We start from the raw sequence: 22,808 nt of genomic DNA, 5'->3' as shown, positions 1-22,808 counted from the left end.
TGTGATCTTCCCATCTAATCTTCAGCATTCTTCTTTAGCACCACATTTCAAAAGCTTCTATTCTCTTCTTGTCTAAACTATTTATCATCCACATTTCACTTCCATACATGGCTACACTCCATACAAATACTTTGAGAAACGACTTCCTGACACTGAAATCTATACTCAATATTAACAAATTTCTCTTCTTCAGCCTCTTAAGCTCAGTATTAGCAGAGTGGAGAAACAAGAACTGAAACTGCTGGAGAAGGATGAAGAGTTAGTTGTCTTACTGGCTAAGCAGGGGAATGCTATGGTTATCCTCAAATTTACTGATTATACTATGAGCATCCGGGCCACCCAACTTGTACAGTCTGCATAAAATACATAAAGAAGCCTTAAAACTGAGACTCATCATCAGCACTATCTGTCCTCCTAAGTATAGGTTGGCGAAATATTTAATAAGTTATTGGCTCCTACAGTTGGCCATTGTAGTATCGTATTAAAAACTCTCAAATATTTGTAGAGATTGTAAATCACAGGAGTACAGGCCCAAGCGAAATCATGCTTGGCCTCATTTTTATGAAAGTGTCAGCAGAACAAACATTAAAACCATTGGTTGTTCATTTCTCCCCTGAAATTTTACAATTGTTTTCCCAGACGCAGATGACCACATATATTTGCACATTATGAAATAACCAATGGAACAGCCATGGATTTACCACTATCACCAGTTACAGTCAAATTTTTCGTGGAGGATTTAGAACAAGTGTTTAACATCACTATTCTCCATCCATCATGCTACTCCAGATACACTGATGATACATTTTTAATCACGGCACAAGGCAGTGAGGCACTGCAGAGTTCAATAACCATATGAAAAACATACATTCACACATACGATTTACAGCAGAGATAAAGAAGGACAGGAAATTGGCTTTCTTACATGTGCTGATCAGACAGAAAGCAGTTGGATGATTCAGCCATTCTCTGTATCAAAAACAGACAAATATGATTTATATCTCAATAGGCATTGTTTTCACCCAGGATATCTTCATCCACCAGTCGCCGTGGGACACATTGCTCTGTCTCTTGCCCACATCTGTGATTTTCTGGTCGAACAGAGTTACATGACCAAGGGTCTACCGGCGACGAGGACACCAAGCATGAGAGATTACTACCACATCAATCAGGCATGACAACCCTGTACAACATTGAACAAGAACATACAACCATGATTACATTAGATTAGATTAGTTTTTTGTTCCATAGATCCTTACTGAGGAGATCCTCGTGTATGTGGAACATGTCTTTCTTTCTTTCTTTCTTTCTTTTTTCTTTTTCTTTTTTTTTTTTTTTTTTTTTGAAGCTGCAATAACAATACTAATAGTATGAATATATACAATACATCATTTGTTTCTATTAAATAATTTGTCAATGGTGTAGAAGGAGTTGGCGACTAGTAAGTCTTTCAGGCTCCTTTGAAACTGATCTTTATTTGTAACTAAATTTTTTTTATGTTTGCTGGCAAATTATTGAAGATGAGTGTTCCTGAGTAGTGGGCCCCTTTTTGAACTAAAGTAAGTGCTTTTAAGTCCTTGTGCAGATCATTTTTATTCCTGGTATTGTATGTATGAACTGAGCTGTTTGTTGGAAAAAGAGGTATATTATTTAGGACAAATTTCATTTAAGGAGTAAATATACTGAGAGGCAGTAGTTAGTATACCCAGTTCTTTGAAGAGGTTTCTACAGGACATTAGTGAATTTACTCCACAAAAATACGTATTACACGCCATTGGATTCTGAAAACTTTTGTTTGACTTGAAGAGTTACCCCAAAATATTATACCATATGACATTATGGATTGAAAGTAGGCAAAGTATGCAAGCTTTTCCATTTTTATGTCACCTATGTCAGCTATTGGGAGAATTGGGGAGAAGAGGAGTTTGTGGCACAACTTGATGAGAAGAAGAGACCGGTTGGTAGGACATGTTCTGAGGCATCAAGGGATCACAAATTTAGCATTGGAGGGCAGCGTGTAGGGTAAAAATCATAGAGGGAGAAATCAAATGGTTCAAATGGCTCTGAGCACTATGGGACTTAACATCTGTGGTCATCAGTCCCCTAGAACTTAGAACTACTTAAACCTAACTAACCTAAGGACATCACACACATCCATGCCCGAGGCAGGATTCGAACCTGCGACTGTAGCAGTCGCGCGGTTCCGGACTGAGCGCCTTAACCGCGAGACCACCGCGGCCGGCGTAGAGGGAGACCAAGAGATGAATACACCAAGCAGATTCAGAAAGATGTAGATTGCATTAGGTACTGGGAGATGAAGAAACTTGCACAGGATTGGGTAGCATGGAGAGCTGCATCAAACCAGTCTCAGGACTGAAGACCACAACAACAACATGTCAGCTAACACTTGAATTGCAAATACAGATTTTTTAAGGCATTTCTGCAGTTATGTGGTGTGCTCCTCCCAATTGAATTTATTATCATGTTGTAATCCCAGGAATTTAAGACTGTCAACCTCTTCTATCTGCTCTTCTTCATACTTTATGCATATGCTTGGTGGAAACTTCTTACAGGTTCTGAATTGCATATAGTGAGTCTTTTCGAAGTTTAATGTCAGTGAGTTGGCTTTAAACCATTTATTAATATCCATGAAAATATCATTAGCAGATCTTTCTAGAACTACACTTGACATACTATTTATTGCAATACTTGTGTCATCTGGAAACAAAACGAACTCTGCTTCTGGCAGTGTAACTGATGACAGATCATTAATGTACTCAAGAAAAAGCAATGGGCCTAAGATGGATCCTTGTGGGATACCACATGTAATTTCTTCCCACTCTGATGATGACTGATGACTTAATTCAATAGTCCCTTGCACTGACACCCTTTGTTTCCTGTTAGTGAGGTATGTCTTGAACCATTTTGTAGCACTGCTCATGACACCATAGAATTCTAATTTATTTAAAAGGATGTTGTGGTTCACACAATCAAATGCCTTTGACAAAGCACAGAAAATACCTGCTGCTTGTATGTTGTTGTTGTGGTCTTCAGTCCTGAGACTGGTTTGATGCAGCTCTCCATGCTACTCTATCCTGTGCAAGCTTCTTCATCTCCCAGTACCTACTGCATCCTACATCCTTCTGAATCTGCTTAGTGTATTCATCTCTTGGTCTCCCCCTACGATTTTTACCCTCCACACTGCCCTCCAATACTAAATTGGTGATCCCTTGATGCCTCAGAACATGTCCTACCAACCAATCCCTTCTTCTGGTCAAGTTGTGCCACAAACTTCTCTTCTCCCCAATCCTATTCAATACTTCCTCATTAGTTACGTGATCTACCCATCTAATCTTCAGCATTCTTCTGTAGCACCACATTTCGAAAGCTTCTATTCTCTTCTTGTCCAAACTATTTATCGTCCATGTTTCACTTCCATACATGGCTACACTCCATACAAATACTTTCAGAAATGACTTCCTGACACTTAAATCTATACTCGATGTTAACAAATTTCTCTTCTTCAGAAACGCTTTCCTTGCCATTGCCAGTCTACATTTTATATCCTCTCTACTTCAACCATCATCAGTTATTTTGCTCCCCAAATAGCAAAACTCCTTTACTACTTTAAGTGTCTCATTTCCTAATCTAATACCCTCAACATCACCCGACTTAATTCGACTACATTCCATTATCCTCGTTTTGCTTTTGTTGATGTTCATCTTATATCCTCCTTTCAAGACACTGTCTATTCCGTTTAACTGCTCTTCCAAGTCCTTTGCTGTCTCTGACAGAATTACAATGTCATCGGCGAACCTCAAAGTTTTTATTTCTTCTCCATGGATTTTAATACCTACTCCAAATTTTTCCTTTACTGCTCACTCAATATACAGATTGAATAACATCGGAGAGAGGCTACAACCCTGTCTCACTCCCTTCCCAACCACTGCTTCCCTTTCATGTCCCTCGACTCTTATAACTGCCATCTGGTTTCTGTACAAATTGTAAATAGCCTTTCGCTCCCTGTATTTTACCCCTGCCACCTTTGGAATTTGAAAGAGAGTTTTCCAGTCAACATTGTCAAAAGCTTTCTCTAAGTCTACAAATGCTAGAAACGTAGGTTTGCCTTTCCTTAATCTTTCTTCTAAGATAAGTCGTAAGGTCAGTATTGCCTCACGTGTTCCAGTATTTCTACGGAATCCAAACTGATCTTCCCCGATGTCGGCTTCTACTAGTTTTTCCATTCGTCTGTAAAGAATTCGTGTTGGTATTTTGCAGCTGTGGCTTATTAAACTGATTGTTCGGTAATTTTCACATCTGTCAACACCGGCTTTCTTTGGGATTGGAATTATTATATTCTTCTTGAAGTCTGAGGGTATTTCGCCTGTTTCATACATCTTGCTCACCAGATGGTATAGTTTTCTCAGGACTCGCTCTCCCAAGGCCGTCAGTAGTTCCAATGGAATGTTGTCTACTCCAGGGGCCTTGTTTCGACTCAGGTCTTTCAATGCTCTGTCAAACTCTTCATGCAGTATCGTATCTCCCATTTCATCTTCATCTACATCCTCTTCCATTTCCATAATATTGTCCTCAAGTACATCGCCCTTGTATAGACCCTCTATATACTCCTTCCACCTTTCTGCCTTCCCTTCTTTGCTTAGAACTGGGTTTCCATCTGAGCTCTTGATGTTCATACAAGTGGTTCTCTTATCTCCAAAGGTCTCTTTAATTTTCCTGTAGGCAGTATCTATCTTACCCCTATTGAGATAAGCCTCTACATCCTTGCATTTGTCCTCTAGCCATCCCTGCTTAGCCATTTTGCACTTCCTGTCGATCTCATTTTTGAGACGTTTGTAATCCTTTTTGCCTGCTTCATTTACTGCATTTGTATATTTTCTCCTTTCATCAATTAAATTCAATATTTCTTCTGTTACCCAAGGATTTCTACTAGCCCTCGTCTTTTTACCTACTTGATCCTCTGCTGCCTTCACTACTTCATCCCTCAAAGCTACCCATTCTTCTTCTACTGTATTTCTTTCCCCCATTCCTGTCAATTGTTCCCTTATGCTGTCCCTGAAACTCTGTAAAACCTCTGGTTTAGTCAGTTTATCCAGGTCCCATCTCCTTAAATTCCCACCTTTTTGCAGTTTCTTCAGTTTTAATCTACAGGTCATAACCAATAGATTGTGGTCAGAGTCCACATCTGCCCCTGGAAATGTCTTACAATTTAAAACCTGGTTCCTAAATCTCTGTCTTACCATTATATAATCTATCTGATACCTTTTAGTATCTCCAGGGTTCTTCCATGTATACAACCTTCTATCATGATTCTTAAACCAAGTGTTAGCTATGATTAAGTTGTGCTCTGTGCAAAATTCTACCAGGCGGCTTCCTCTTTCATTTCTTAGCCCCCATCCATATTCACCTACTACGTTTCCTTCTCTCCCTTTTCCTACACTCGAATTCCAGTCACTCATGACTATTAAATTTTCGTCTCCCTTCACTATCTGAATAATTCCTTTTATTTCATCATACATTTCTTCAATTTCTTTGTCATCTGCAGAGCTAGTTGGCATATAAACTTGTACTACTGTAGTAGGTGTGGGCTGCGTATCTATCTTGGCCACAATAATGCGTTCACTATGCTGTTTGTAGTTGCTTACCCGCATTCCTATTTTCCTATTCATTATTAAACCTACTCCTGCATTACCCCTATTTGACTTTGTGTTTATAACCCTGTAGTCACCTGACCAGAAGTCTTGTTCCTCCTGCCACCGAACTTCACTAATTCCCACTATATCTAACTTTAACCTATCCATTTCCCTTTTTAAATTTTCTAACCTACCTGCCCGATTAAGTGTTCTGACATTCCACGCTCCGATCTGTAGAACGCCAGTTCTCTTTCTCCTGCTAACGACGTCCTCTTGAGTAGTCCCCGCCCGGAGATCCGAATGGGGGACTATTTTACCTCCGGAATATTTTACCCAAGAGGACGCCATCATCATTTAATCATACAGTAAAGCTGCATGCCCTCGGGAAAAATTACGGCCGTAGTTTCCCCTTGCTTTCAGCCGTTCGCAGTACCAGCACAGCAAGGCCGTTTTGGTTATTGTTACAAGGCCAGATCAGTCAATCATCCAGACTGTTGCCCTTGCAACTACTGAAAAGGCTGCTGCCCCTCTTCAGGAACCACATGTTTGTCTGGTTGCACCTACGGTACGGCTATCTGTATCGCTGAGGCACGCAAGCCTCCCCACCAACGGCAAGGTCCATGGTTCATGGGGGGGGGGGGGGGGGGGGGGGGGGGGGTGCTTGTAATTTGTTACTTAATGAATTAAGTACATTTTCACTGTAGGTATAAATAACCTTCTCGTAATCAGAACCCTTCAGAAGTCCAAACTGTGTCCTTGATAATATGTTATTCGTGGTCAGATGGTTGAGAAGCTGCCTGTACATTACTTTTTCTAAAATTTTTGAGAATGCTGGCAAAAATGAAATAGGTCTGTAGTTTGATGGTATCTCTTTATCCCCTTTCTTGAATAGAGGCTTAATATCTGCATATTTTAGCTAGTCAGGACATGTCCCAGTTATAACTGACTGGTTACACAAGTAACTTAGAATTGTACTAAACTCACAAGAACATGCCTTAATTAACTTTGTTGATATTTCATCGTAACCACTAGAATGCTTTGTTTTTAAGATTTTATTATGGAAGTTATTTCTTTTGGTGAAGTGAGTGACATATTCATGTACCTGAAGCTGTTTGTAAAGACTAGTTTCAGATATTCAAGGGCATTATTTACTGATCCTGACAATCCCATTCTATCAGTAACGGATATAGAGTACTTGTTAAATAGATTTGCCACACTATGCCCACCGGTTACTAATGTGTCATTTACCCTTAATGCTATTTGCTCCTGTTCCTTTCTGGGTCTACCAGTCTCCTCTTTCACTATATCCCATATTCTTTTATTTTGTTCCACTGGCCCAGGGTGTGGGAAGCTGTCCACACCCCATACCTGCCCACGTACACTCGTTCCCTGTGGTATGTGGTGGTGAACAGCAAATTAGCCACACACCAGCTCCTCCATGCCATCCATCTCACCGATGACCCTTTGTGTCCGCACTGTGCCATCGTCGATTCGAATGCGCACCACCTGATGTGCTGTGACAGGCAGATGGTGGGATCTTGTACTACATATGCTGGCGCTCCTTTTGCGATGACAGCCAGAGTCTGTCACGCCGGACAAACTCCTACACCCAGATCCCACTTACTTTCCCACTACAAGAACGAACACCATCAACTGGCTGAAGGGCATGGTGCTTTATTACATTTTGCAAGCCACTCCTGAAAATGCTCTGGACTTGCGGGTCCACCTGGAAATGACTCATGAGGCATTCCGCCACCATGCATTGTACCTCACACAACTATTGAAATATTTAGATACATTATTCGAGGATCCTCCTGCCCATTGGGTAGTACTAGAAGGCACACTTACAAATGATTCATGTCACACGATTGATCCTCAGGGCAAACAGTTTAGAGGGAGACCCCCTTACATTAATTATACATGAATACGACTCGGAAGCTTCTGGTGGTGGTAGTAGGATCCCATTAAATATACATATGTAATATAAAACTAAATAAATACATGGGAAATATTTATATATATAGATGTATACTTTTAAACCAACAAATTTGATCCAATAAAGTTCTCTAGATCCTATCGAACCCCTTTCCTTCCCTTGGCGGTAGGAGGGCAGAAATGGGACATTGAGGCCAGGCCTCGGAAGACGACCCCTGCTCTCTTTAAGAACGGGTATTTAGTCCATGACAGTATGTAAACTCTGTCAAGCACACCAAAGCACACAGCAGTTCAACCATGCCAGGAGGACCAACGCATAGCATGGGTTCCATTCTGTGGTGTAACAAGGAGCAAAATAGGTAGAGTCCCATACAGGGAAGGTGTCAGACAGGTCTTTCTGCCATCTGGAAAAATTAAAAAAGAAATGTTGCAACTAGTTAATGATAACTCTGGCCTAAGAGTACCCAAAATTTATGACATTCTTTGTGAGTGTGGCTGCAATTACATGGGGCAGTCTATACAGGCTGTTACTTATGCTCTATTGAACATCAATGTCACATTAAGTACACCAATATTATGAAAAGACAGATTGTTACCCACCATATAGAAAATATGCTGAATTGCAGACAGGCATGATGAAACAACTGCTCTACATTTAACTCTCAATCTACAGTAGGAAACACACATACGTTCATACTAACACAACTCACACACAAATGACCACTGCCCCTGGCCTCAGTTGCCAACTTTCAGCCAAAAGGCCTTCTTCTAAAGTGGAAAACACACACACATTCACACTGCCACAACTCACACACATATGTCATGTGGTCATGTGTGTGTGAGTTGTGCTTCTGTGTAAGTGTTTCCTACTTTAGAAGAATGTCATCTTAGCCAATAGCTTAATTGCATAGCAGTATTTTTGTTGTGCCTGGTTGCAACTCAAGATCTCCTCTATATGGTGAGAAGCAATTTATCCTTTTCATAGTACTGTCATTATTCCCTCTTGGATTTGCCACTGTTCAATATGTGCGACCAGTACAGAGTGTGTATGCAATGGGTGCGATCTGCTATTTACCAGTTTCAGTCAGAGAGGTCTGCGTGTATACGCTGTGGAGCATTGCCTCTGTGCTTATTCCATGGTGCAAAGAGCACCACAGTGAAGGTCGGTGATTTAAACTGTGGTCAATTTCTCTCTTGTTATGGGGCTTGATGATAAGTCATAAATGTATCGAATCACCGCAATAAATGTTCTTGTTCCCTTTACATCACTGTTTCTTGTATAGATGAGAGTAAGAAGAATTGCTAAAATGAAATAAGTTGCCAGCATTCTTTTCTGTTATCACTCATACACATAACATGCTTTTAATTTGTGGCCAACTTGCAGCAGTACAAGACTTGCCTCAATGGTGACCCCGACATGATCATGCTCAAACGATTACAATAGCAATGAAGATTATTTCCTGGCAGTGTGAGAGTGGTGGATGATAACACCCGTAACATTTCGAGACTCACGATGTGACTTCTGCCCTTCTGGCTGATGAATCCCACCTTATGGTTCATGCAAGTGGACACAAACATCCAATGCTCTGGAGTGAATGCGGATTCCACAGATTTTGCGCTCATAGAGAGCCAACTGGAACCCCACTGGAGGTCAGCATGTATGTCATGTTTCTGCTTTACAAGAGGAAAGAGTATGCCAAGTACTTATGCATTAAGACATTGGCGATAAAAAGCATTCACAGTAATTATGCAACTTGCGACAGAAAGTGGATGCAAATACAGTTTCTGACATGTTGTTGTATACCCTGTGGAGCAGCAGACAGTCGGTACAAGTCAAAGCCATAATAGTGACACAGACAGATATGCCCCTTGGATGACACAGCTACCATAGCTGACCGTATCCAAGATGCTATCATGCCTGCCTCTGACTTCAACTTGGCGGTAATGTGGTAATGTATGGAAATACCTCAGTAGATGTGCAACCCAGTTATGACAGACTATCCCAGAAGGTAATGGCACTGGAGCAACAACTGAATGATGGCTTATGTAAATATGTTGAAGCTTTGACCAAACAACTGAGCAAGCTGCTCGCTGAATGTGGTACTAAGGACAATTACTGATGGTGATCACGGAGCTGCTCTGCAAGCAATACACTGCATTAGGATAACATGCCAATGGATGACATACATTTAAGAGATCAAGCCCATATATGTATTTTACCCTGTGAGTACAGAAATACCAAATGGCAAGCAGAAGTCGGTGTGCCTACCTGTGCCTCTATACACATGTTCTTAAAAGAGTGCAAGTGGGACCATAAATTTTTGACATGCACCGGCTTCGATCTGATTATTCGGCCAAGGGACAGGACACACAAATATTGCCCGTCACCACCTTCAAGCTATCAATGGCCGACAATTCAGACATTCTGACTTGGAGTACACAGTACATGGAATTAGATCTGGAGCTACACTGCAGTATAGTCTGGAAACTCATTGGAATAGACATCGTGGAACCAATTATCATTGCGGACCTGCTTGCCCACAATCACCTGCTGCCCAATGTCACCAATGCCTGTCTCCGAGGTACAATCACGGGGTTATCAGTGACTAGTTACCAATGCCTCATGGTCAACTCAGATTCAAACTCATCCAGATGATGGCAGACAAGTACACCAGACAGCTCAACCAGTTTCTTGCACTCACAATACCACAGCTGGCCCTTCGGTTTCATGTAGAGCTAAACACTTAGCTCCAGACAGATATGCTATCACCAAATCTGAGTTTCATGCTATGCTCACAAAAGGCCTTACATATCCATCTAGGTCATCCCTGCTGGTTCTTGACCCTAAGAAGAAAGTTGAATGGAGATCATGTGGCAATTATAGTGCCCTGAGTGCTTGAAACATTCCTGACTGATACCCGGATCTGCAACTCAAAGATCATAATCATGTTTTGAGTGGAAAGCAAGTATTTAGTTTCACTGACTGTGCCAAAGCTTACATACAGATTCTGGTAGCAGAGGAAGACGTGCCAAAGACAGTGATAATCACAGCTTTTGGTCTATCTGAGAGCCTATTTATGACCTTTGGCCTCCATAATGCAGCCCAAACATGGCAAAGGTTTATTGATTCTGTCCTACGGGGCATGCCACAGTGTTTTGCATACCTTAAAGACATTCTCATCTACCCCGACACTCTGGAATTGCAACGCCGACACTTGACTGAGGTCTTTGAGTGCTTCAGCATGTATGGTATCATCCTGAACATGTCAAAAAGGGCATTCAGATGACCAGGAGTGACTTTTTGGGCCATCGCGTTTCTGTGGAAGAGTGGCATCCATTCCTTGATAAAGCAAAGGCTGTGTTAAATATTCCTCGTCCAGAGACAGCAAAATAGCTGTGCAGGTTCCTTGGCATGCCTAATTTCTACAGATTCCACCCATCACACATTGCTACTTTGCAGGAACCACTCACAGCTGTGCTGGCCGGTCCTAATGCAAAAGATAAAGCATTATTACAGTGGACTCCAACAATGACAAATGCATTTTAAATGGTACAAAAGACCCTCACTGAAGCTGCACTACTTGCACAACTGAAATGGATGCCCCTCAGGCACTTTTAGTCAACACCAGTCAGAAAGCAATCAGAGCGGCACTGCAACAATATGTCAATGGGAACTGGCAACCTCTCGCTTCCTTTTCTGACATGTTCTGCACCCACGAGAATCATCTCATTTTTTGGGTCTATGGAATGAAAACTGAATCTAATCTAATCCTAAGTTAACGCCACTGCAAAAGCGCTGAAGTGAATATGATCGTGAATTGTTGGCTATCTAGCAGCAGTCAAATACTTTCTTGCCCAACTAGAGGCAAGAACAGTCACTATATCCACTGACCAAAAGCCACTCACATTCACATACTGGCAAAACAGTAAAACTGTTCTCCCAGAAAACTGAATTACTGGAGTACATTGCATAATTTACTACCAATTTACATCTGCGGCCTCAACAGTGTAGTAGCAGACTGCTTGTCTCGCATTAGCGCAGTCAGTGAGAAAATTGATTTTACTCACTTACGTGATGGACAGCAAACAGATGATGAACTATGCAACATGCTGCACAATACCCAGACGGGACTGCAACCTGAACTTGTTCATGCACCACACACCAATTTTCAGCTACACTGTGACACTTCAATGGGCAGAAAACCACTCTTATGTACCAATGAGCTAGCATAAACACGTCCTTCATGCTCTTCACAACCTCTGCCACCCCAGAGTCAGAGGGTTTGTGAAGCTTGTCATCTTGGGGTACACTTGGCCAGGATTTCGAAATGACTGCTGACAATGGACACATACATGCATTGCTTTCCAACACAGTAAAGTCAACTGGCATGTTCATGCACCCATTGGTGACTTTCCAGACACTACCAGAAGGTTCACCCACATCCATGTGGATGTTGTGGGACCTTTGTTACTATCAGACAGGCAACATTACTTGCTGACAATCATGGACTGATTCACACACTAGGTAGAGGCAATTTCCAAAAAATATACTTCCACCGAGACACTGGTGACAGCATTCTTATCTCAGTGGGCCATGTGAATTGGGTGCCCACTCCACATCACGATGGACAGGGGGACACTAATTTGAGTCCAAGAACTTTGTACAGATTAGCAAATTCTGCAGTGACTACGACCATCCAACCACTGGCTATCATTGTGTGAGCAATGGTATGGTAGAGAGGTGGCACTGCTCACTCAAAGCAGCACTAATGTGTTATAATGTTAAGCGACCATGGCTTTGCCTCTTGTGTGGTTTGGCTTATGATCAGTAAACAAACTGGATCTCGATGTGTCACCTGTGGAGCTTGTTTACAGAGAGCACTGCGGCTACCAGGAGAATTTATGAAGTCAAGTTCTCTGTCAGGGGATGTGTTTCAGCAATCAGATTTTATAGCACAACTCAGGGACTACACCAAACAATTGCGACCTCAACCATCATCACACCATGGCACGTGTCTGTCCTTCATGTACAAGGAATTGACAAACAGCTCCCATGTGATGCTCCATTGGGATGGTGTGCAACCAGACCTCGTGCTGTCTTACACCAGACCCCACCACATCCTTTCATGCACTGACAAGATCTTAGACATCCTGCTCAATAATAAATGCAGCACAGTATTTATTGATCGAGTCAAACCTTATTTTTTATTTGAGGATGCCTCCGAGACACCTGTACCCGACCACCTGCTTACCCCATCCAGTACGACCACCCAGCAGCCTTCCAGCCCACTTGGGCCACAGCCGCCATGCCAGATTGGTCAGGTCGGCACATCCACTTTCCCTTGCGATTCCTGGACAGCGTTGAGGCCGTTGTTGTCTGGCCGGAAAATAAGTCATAAATGTATCAATTCCTGATAATAAATGTTCTTGTTCCCTCTATGCCACTGTTTCTTGTGTAAATGAGGGTAAGAAGAAAAGCCATGATGAAATAAGTTGCCAGCGCACACACGTGACACACATTTAATTTGTGGCTGACTTGCAGCAGTGTAAGACTTGCCTCAAATATTATAAAAAGTATAGATTTCTACTCACCATAAAGGAGACACATTGAGTTGCAGACAGGTACAATAAAAAGACTGTTAGGCATTGGTTTTTAGGTCAAAGCCTCCTTCAGAAAGGAAACACACACACATTCATGCAAGCAAGGACACCTCACGCACACATGACTGCTATCTCTGTGTTTTCCAACCAAAATGCTGACCTGACACCCTCTGTATCCACAGATTACAGTTTTTCTCACTGTGGGGTGTCACTTGCAGTACCAACAATCATATCAGGTGATAAATTATATGACTTCTTTTTCTGTGTAATGTTTGGCTACAAATGATGTCCCCTCAGCATTCTGTCTGGAGTAGCAGGAGATAGTGGCCATGTATGCATGAGGTGTGCTTGTGAATGTGTGTGTGTTTTCTTTCTGGCCAAAACCTCAATGTGTAAGTCTTTTAATTGTTTGTTGTGCATGTCTGCAACTCAATATCTCATCTGTATGGTTAGTAGCAATCTATCCTCTTTGTAATATTGTTGATTTTTCCAACCTGGACTTTTCATTGTTTGATTTCACCTCAAGCACAGGAAATCTGACAAACCAATAGTGGCAGAGCACAGTCTAGTGAACAAAATATTATGTTTGAACATACTCATATGACACTTCTGGCTCATACTTCAAACTATTGGGATTATGTGATTAAAGAAGCTGCAGAAATCACTTGATATGAGAGGTGGTGCTGCAGGTCATCCATCAGATGCCATCCTTTTGCCATATAGGTGGGAAATTGGTCAGTTTCATAATAGGCAGACTTTTCCCTCTAATGGTGGGGAAATCATCACAAGCTTGGGATTTTATTCTTGACACTGTATATTAACTGAGAAAATTTTAGTCAGTGGCCATGTATGTGAGAGTTAGGCATATATGAATATGTGTGTGTGTGTGTGTGTGTGTATGTGTGTGTGTGTGTCTGTGTGTGTGTGTGTGTGTGTGTGTGTGTGTGTGTGTGTGTGTGTTTGGTTTTCTGCATCTGAAGAAGGAATCCATCTCGTAGCATAGTCTACTTTTAAATGTGGCTGTGTGCTGTGCCATTTCACATCACTGTTATTGCATTGTAGATTTTCATCATTTAACATATATTTATGGCAACTATCGACAGTTACAACATCAATAGTCTCTGCAGCTTTAGCCTAAGCTCTTTGGTAGGACATTAGTCGGCTCCATCTTGTTCTCATGTACTGTTGTTTATATCTCTTGCATTAGTATATCATGTAATAAAACCTCAGTCTTACAAAACACTGCTGAATAATTCTGTTCTCCAGATTTCCCCACACTTTTGAAACTGAAAGATGCAATTCAGAATCAATTCGGTTGTAAACTGATGTGACACTATACATCCACATGCTGTCATCTCTGCTATCTTGATGACTGAGAACTATCAGATCAGAACTTTTCAAACAGTCACTTACAAAACCCAAAAATGAGTGGAATAAATATTTGACCCATATCTTTTGTGACCTTTTCTAGGCAGTTGTTTACTTTTTGAGATATGCCTCTTACTTAACCAGGCACAATTTATTTTAGTAACAAGTATCAGTCTTGCATTAAATTACATCTTGGGATGACAAATTTAGAACATTACATCACATTCTGAAATACCCCAAAAGTAAAAGAATCAACAATAACCCAAAAATTGGATGCCTTAATAATCTGAAAAAAAAAGAATAGTTGTGTGAATTACCAGAATGCTTTGCAAATTAACTATTTACCTTCCTTCCCGTTGAGTCAATGACTATGCCATCTGCTGTCTCCAGACCATCATATATAACGGTCTCAATTCGTCTTCCATCAAGGGTAGCTTTTTGGATTACATCTTCTGCAGTATCTGTCCAATATATCTCACCTAAAACAATTATTAATGCAAGCATTCAGTAAAAACTATAACACAATGAATGAACATATTGTATTATTACTAAACACTTGCTTTAAAATGGAGACTCTTGCATCTAATGTTTTTGTTCTAGATAATTTTATGTTGGGACATAACTTAAAGTCATTACTGCATATGATATGACTGTGTCAAGAAGGGTATTTCTTTTCTGGTAGTTTGGACATAACATGGCTTTCTTTTTCTCCAGAGAAGTCAATATCTTACAAACTGGGTGTTTACATTCAGCTGAGTTTACTTAAAATGGCATTACATTTCAATTTTTATGGATTAAGTCTGGAAGACAAATTGATATGAATCTTAGGGGAACATTAACTTTCATATTTCTTATTTATTTCCTTATTTATTCTCTGAATCATTTTTTGTGTCATATGTATGTTTTATGCTGCAGTGGATAAGAACATTATGGTATGATTTGATGGTAGATGTTTTTACATGATAAGTCTGAGATGAAACAATTTATTCAAAGGTGGGAATACAAATCAAGGCTGGACTTTTATTCATACATCAGTACATGCCAAAACAGTAATTACTCATTACTAGTATTGATTATATCTACCCACTCCCACTTACAGAGACAGACAAACTTCTGAGTAAGATAGTTACAACCTGTATTTTTCTATAAGACCCAGAGCTGTGATTTATTTAATGAAACATATTCTGAACCTGCTTTTCCATTATTCTTTAGACCCAGCACAAAACTGATTTTTACAGTTAGAGAATTCATATTCACTTAAACACATCTGTATAAAATCCTGAAGCGCAAGAAAATTTTATGTCCCAACTTATTATAGTGACACAACATTGATTATTTGTGTTGATATGCTATTGTCCATTTGAATTTCACGATTTTAAAGGAACAGTTTCACAGTGTTTGAACACAGAAATTGAGCAGTTCCTGACTCATACTCTGGCACTGTATGATCATATTTCGATTAAATTTGGTTATGTTCCTTCTATCACATTCTGACATTTCCAGAAACACAGAGATGGCAGAGTGGACGAATAAATGATTTTTGGAAGAGAACTCTGCTGGTATCTGTCGGCTTTGCATTGTACATTGCCTTTCTGGTTCCCATATTAACAGAATGATTTTTCTAAATAGGAACAAACTGTATGTAACAATCCCTGAGAGGGTTAGTAGTAAAAAAGGTAATATGGACATATAGCTAAATATGCATGGTGTCTATGTTAAAGGGCATTTATTAATTCATCATGCCTGTACAGTACAATACAATACATGACATGTTGTGCTGAGATGACCATTACACAAAATGTTAGTAATGGCCTCCAACGGCTTCTATGATGCACAGACATGATGCAATAGTGACTGATGCACATGTTTTAAAGTGCCAAACTATCACCAAATGCCATCAAAGGCAGCATGAATACATTGTTTCAGCATCTGCATGTATGGGACGGGCTGTTCACACATGACTTCTTTTATGTGCCCCCATAGATATAAATCTACAGGATTAGGTCTGATGACCGGGCGGGCCCTGCAGGTAGACCACGTTCTCCAATCCGTCGGCCAGAGTAAATGTTGTCAAAATGCCTGTGACAGGACTGGAATAGGTGGTAGTGGGAGTGGCACTCCCAAACCCTTGTCTCATGGATCATAGCCCTGCAACAAGCCTAAATGGAAGGCCTGTCTCACACATCCTCCCACTAAAACACCTACTTGAGTCCTGCTCAGGCATTTCCTACCCCATCAAAGGTAGGGCTATCTCTGTAAGCAGCCATGTTGTCTCCAAACTAAGCTACAAGCATCGTGCTGCTTTCTATGCATGGTGACAACCTACAAGCTGCCCGTCTGCATGAATGGCCACTACCAAACTGTAGTCAAGAGACAGCTGGACCACATAGTTGCTGAACATGCCACCTAACATAATGTGCTTCACTTCAATGACCGTTTCAAAGCCTGCACCATCCCCTACCAACACCAGATTTTCTGAATTGGGCAGGTGAGAACTCTTCTTAAAACATATCTTGTGTTCCTGTAACCCTCCTGGCCTCAACCTTGACTAGTTCCTGTCATTTACTTACCTATCCCCTCTCTGTTCCGTTTCCAGCACTACATGCAGGTCTATTCTGCCAATGCACCCACTACTCTTTTCCTCTTCTCTACTACTTTCCTCTCCCCTCTTTGTTTCCTTGACACTGTACCTAACAGCCCTATATTGTTCCCACCACATCCCTGCATGCTCTTAAAAGCAGGACAGTGTCTTCCCCCACCCCTAACCTACTATTCCTACCCCTTCCCATCTCATGCCTCCTCCTTACCGCCATCACACACACCAGCAGATTGTTGATTACATCAGATGCTGCAGCAGTTGGACCACAGTGCCTGGAAAAAGTGGCCACGTGGGTTTGAGTTGTGCAAGTCTGAACTGGCACATTTTTCTACTTTGGAAGAAGGGCTTTACCCAAAAGCTTAACTTTTTTAGCAGTCCTTTTCATTGTGCCTGTCTGTATCTCAACACCTTCTCTATGTGATCAGTAGCAACCTATATTCCATGTTGTTATGCCCGTCTGGAGTTTCCATTGTTTGACATAGTAACTCAAATTCTAATATTCAGTTGAACAATATATATTAGCATAATAATTTAAGTTATGGTCTATAATGGTGTATCACTGTAAAACTGCTCCTGGTATTTCAAATGCACTACTAGTTTAATTATTACTACATAATTATATACACTTTTCTATTATACATTTTTGTCACATCATTGTCATTCTAGCCTGTAAGACTTACTTCTTCCTTATCATAACAAAGTATTTCTCAAATGTATCAACAGAACACATATCAAAATCAAATAAAATTAAAATTAAATTTGCTCTTAGTGTGTACAATGTGTCACTTCACATTTCACTGAATTGATAGGATGCTGGTATGAACTTCTCCACAGGTATGAAAATTTAAGAAGGTGTTTTTTTTTTTTAATTAAGTACCAAGCAGCTGTTGGAAAACCAAAGGAAACTGGTATAAATACTGAGATTCCGGGGCTACCATTTATACAATGGAGGAAATCACAAATGAAAGATGTTCCATCACTGCTCTGTAGCTGTCACAACTCAGGCTATGGAGGACAATGAAACACACACATATCACTCATGACAACATCCAGTGTTTACTTAATATCATTGTGTTCAGGCATATACCTTTATAGTCACTTAAATGTCACAATGTTTCACTGAAAATAAAAAATTCCAGTTGGGTGCCTAAGATGAAGAAACATGTCCACATGATCTGCTATCTGGTGTTTAAATTCATTTATGGTGAATGCTGTGGATGCTATATCAACATTCCCCATATGAGGACACCACACCAGGCTACCTTGTACCCTGCTTTGTCATGCTTTCAAACCAAGCCATTTGTGGGGATGAATATGTACAGTCATCAGGTCAGGGAACCTTTCGCTATCATTTAGGTAAGTACTGGTGATCCTCATGCGCCCATGCAAACCTCTGTCCTGTGCAATACACTGTGGTGTCGATAGGTCATATCAACCTCGATTAACACCACCTTGGGACTCTTATTGTCTGCTGAGCCTCCATGTTAGTTTTTAGTTCTGTTCTGTATCTCAAGCTGTGTACACGTTTATGACTAGCTATGAAATATATCTCGATGTGGAATTTAATGGGGATAGTTATTGCATCTGACCAATAATCATATCCCATTCCCATACTGGTGATCCTGAAGTTTCTACGTCTTCCGTGACTTCCGCACCGGGTGTTGTAAATCAACAGGTTATGCACACGATGCCATGGCTACCGCCCCCAACACTTTGTTTGAAGATTTGGAGGCCCTACTACGACAACCAAGCCATTCCAATCCTTCACCAATGGCCAGCTCTCCACTATTTGACAGTGATTTGCAATCTCCAACCAAGTTAACCTCAAACTTTGTTGTTATACAATGGTCTAGTGCTACACTGTTAACTCAAACAATGGACTCAGGTTTCATGTCACCAGACTGTGCTTGCCAACATGTGAAATGTGAAGTGGATAATTTTCAGAACTATGTAACTACCAATCGATCCTGTAATTTTCAAAGTGATTTACATTTGCACACATACTTTGACTCTCAACGGGCTGCAACATCAGTTACAGTCGTGCAGTGTGCAGTGCCGCCATTTGTGCAAAACGCACAAGCTATCAACCTATTCCAGTTTTGCCTCACTCACAAACTAACGATGGACATTTTCATGCACCAAATTACTCTTGCTCAGCCACCAGACCTGTTGCTCAGTTTTTTGACCATGTGGGCTTGAGCACATCTTACGGCGCTTTGGCTTACAGGAATGTTTTACTGCAACAATGTGATCTTCAGCAAGTTTCACTGGTAATTTATAGTCTGACCACATGGGGTGTGTTCCCGAAGTGCACAGAAAACTCACACTGTTGTCACATGAAGCACCAACCTCCCCCCCCCCAAAATGTGCGGGAGGCCCTGATTCCAACCGTTCAGCCGCTCGCCTCTCCCACAGTTCTGCCTATGTCTACCACGCCAGCCTTCCACATCATTTCTGAAGTGGACAATTTCAAATCTGTACCTCTAACCTCCGGTCCAGTTTACAGGACTGCCACACGTGTTGCACAACCGTTGTTTCCACTCTCACGGTACCGACCATGTCAGCCACGTTGTGGTTTCACAACATGTCAAGGACAATGCAACCCGCAGTTGCTTCAGACGTGCTTGCCAATAACACACCAATGCCTATGGAGCCGGGCTGCAGTACAGCCCCTCCTACCACGGACCAGCAGGCCTTCCAAGATACACCGGAGCCACCTTTGTTCCCCCCCCCCCCCCCCCCCCCCCCCCATCCCTGGCCATCTGCCGAAGCTACCCCCTTTATAGGAGGACAACCCCATATAATGGTTTGTGCTTGTGGAGCATCTGTTCAAGTTACACATGTGTCCAATGACAACTCTAAATTCCTATGTCTCGTCACGCACCTCCATGATCACTCAGACTTAATTTGTGATCTACTCCTCTTGCCACCAACTCCACCAAAGTAGGAGTTCGCAAAGAAAACAATATTGAACCGACTTGCCTGCCCACCACAAGAATTAATCATCAAGATCTTGTACGAGGAGCACCTCGGGGACCGAACTCCATCACAACTCTGGCGCCGCCTTCAATTACTTGTGAGTGAACATATGATGCTGGACATTACTCAGTGGGCAGTACAGTCTGCCGAGTTGTCTACTGACCTACAGATTCACCTGCTACCACAGTACTTTGAGTCAATCAGCTCTTGTCTTCGCATCACAGACCAGCTGTATGCACTGCTACAACACCACCAACCAACACACCACTCACCACTGTTTGTCACAACTGCTCCTGTTTACTGGCCGTCTGCGGGCAGAGGCAGAGCTCACTCCAGCTTCATGCCATCTACACCACCTGGCAGTATTCGCTCGCTCTCTCCTCCATCTGAGCACTCAAGAATCACCCACGCACTATACGTGCCAGTATACATCCCGGAACAAATCAATGAGGACAAGCCTCCTCCCTTGCCACATTCACCATGATCATCACATACGGTTCATCCATATTGTTGGTACCACAAGATTTTTGGTGATGATGCCAAAAAGTGTTGATTACCTTGCCAGCACCCAAACACTGACCACAGGATCTAGAAGACGCTGTGTCCTGTTGGGAACCTCACAGGCATCCTCACACATTGCACTCCATCCACTCGTCCACCCGGCCGAGTGGTCATTTATATGTGACCGACATTTCGTCACGGCTCATCTTCCTATTCGACACAGGCACCGACATGTCTATCATACCCACATTGTTGGCTCCTCCAACCTTTTCACTGATGAGGTCACTTCTACGAGATGTCAACGCATCAATGTTACAAACCTTAGGCTCTGTCAACGTTATGGTGCACCTATCCCCTCCTCTGTTTTCTGTGGACTTCCTACATCGCCAACATCAACGAACCAATTCTTGGTATGGATTTTTTGTCACATTACAAACTCTCTTCAAATGTGGTTCAGGCTCAGTGCTACATCATCCCACTAATACTCAGATACCGTGCTCCCACACTTATGTTGCACATTCTGTTTCTCTTGCAACATGTGAGTTAGTACGTGAGTGCTTCCCTCTCACGGGTGGCAGAACTCTGCCGGGAAAACAATGAGCTGAAACAATGAATAGCACACACTTACAATGAGCTCATTGTGGTTTGTACCTCGCTGCTGAAACTGCGGTCCACAGTGCCTCCATCTAATCATGTTTCTCCAGCAGACACCAGCTCGGACACTCAGCAGGTTAGTCCAAAAACATTCATTGCGTCTGACGATTTGCACCCGGTAGACACCGCAGCCCTGACGCACTCGCCATGTTCAGTGCCATGTGTTTCAAACAGTGCTTCTAATGACAGTCATGCACATGATACGACAATGACCACTGCACAGGCAGCCACCCCATGTGTTGATAAACATTCCCCCTCTCTTGCGCGCCAGCCACATGACTCAGCGACCATCACTGTTCCCTGCATGGCGCCAACGCCTCTCTCGCCCATGCTGGTTACCCAAGGCAAGGCTGACAACAGACAGTTGCTGTATGTCTCGACCCGCTCTGCACTGAGCGGACAGCCGACCTCTCCAAAGAAGCGCATGCGGCGCTCACGTAATAGGCGTGTGACTTTCATGCTGCCTTTTCCCACTCACTCTAACGGTTATGCCTTGTCACGCCCCACTCATCCAGAAACTTCATGTCAGGACATTGCTCAGTCTCATGTGCAGTTCTCAGATTCTTCCGTCACTGACGGAATGACACATAAGATAGTTACCACTGCCGGCCCTCCTATTAGGCACAAGGTTAGATGCCTCAACCTCATTAAGTTGCGCGCGGCCCGGCAGCAAATTAACAAACTTTTGGAGGCAGGTATCCTGCAACTGTCAGGCAGCAACTGGTCTTCACAATTCACCTCATTATCAAACATGACGGTTCTTTCCAAATGTGCGGTGACTACACATGCTTAAACGCTCGTACTGGCATGGACAATTACCCAGTGCCAAACATAAATGATTTCACTCATATATTATCGGGCGCCTCAATCTTCAGTGTTATTGACTGTAAACATGCCTATCACCAGATTCCCATAGCACTGGAAGACATTCCAAAGACAGCTATTATCATGCCACTCAGTTTGTTCCAAAATGAAAATCATTTATCACAGGTCCTCCAAACCTTGAACTCCTATGGCATCGAGGTCAACAAGGACAAATTCCAATTGCGCCAGTCTTCTGTCACATTTTTGGGTTACACCATCTCCACAGATAGAATACAGCCTCCCAAATGCCGCGTGCAGGCCATCACATCACTGCCACCTCTGGCTACTTACAAAGAACTCCGACATTTCTTGGGTACAGTAAATTACTACTGTCGGCATCTGCCTTCTGCCGCCGCCGTGTAGGCCCTGCTGACAGACTCGTTGTCGGGCAAACGAACTTCAGGCCTTAAACCAGTTTGCTGGACTGAACCTATGCTGGAGGCCTTCAAGGCTCTAAAAACTTCCTTTGGACTGAACCTATGCTGGAGGCCTTCAAGGCTCTAAAAACTTCCTTAGCTCACGCCGTGGCACTCACCCATCCCGTCCTGTTGGCCAAGTTGTTCATCACTACAGACGCCAGCACATCGCAGTGGGGGTAGTACTACAGCAACGCAAAGGCAACATGGTTTCATCCCTTCATTTCTTCTCTAAAAAAA

The 22,808-nt window shown here is 42.2% G+C and overlaps 1 protein-coding gene across 1 annotated transcript in view; it reads right to left on the bottom strand.

Moving 5' to 3' along the window:
- LOC126176416 (low-density lipoprotein receptor-related protein 4) overlaps positions 1–22,808 on the bottom strand; it is a 646,448-nt gene that overhangs the window by 93,769 nt on the left and 529,871 nt on the right. The window contains exon 22 of the mRNA XM_049923573.1: positions 14,901–15,034. Within this exon, the coding sequence (XP_049779530.1) occupies positions 14,901–15,034 (134 nt within the window). The remainder of the gene's footprint in view (positions 1–14,900; positions 15,035–22,808) is intronic.

This window comes from Schistocerca cancellata, chromosome 3 (assembly GCF_023864275.1).
Source record: "Schistocerca cancellata isolate TAMUIC-IGC-003103 chromosome 3, iqSchCanc2.1, whole genome shotgun sequence".
Classification (NCBI taxonomy): Eukaryota; Metazoa; Arthropoda; class Insecta; order Orthoptera; family Acrididae; genus Schistocerca; species Schistocerca cancellata.
Note: the sequence above shows the minus strand (reverse complement) of the source record. Positions and strands in the feature narration are given on the sequence as shown.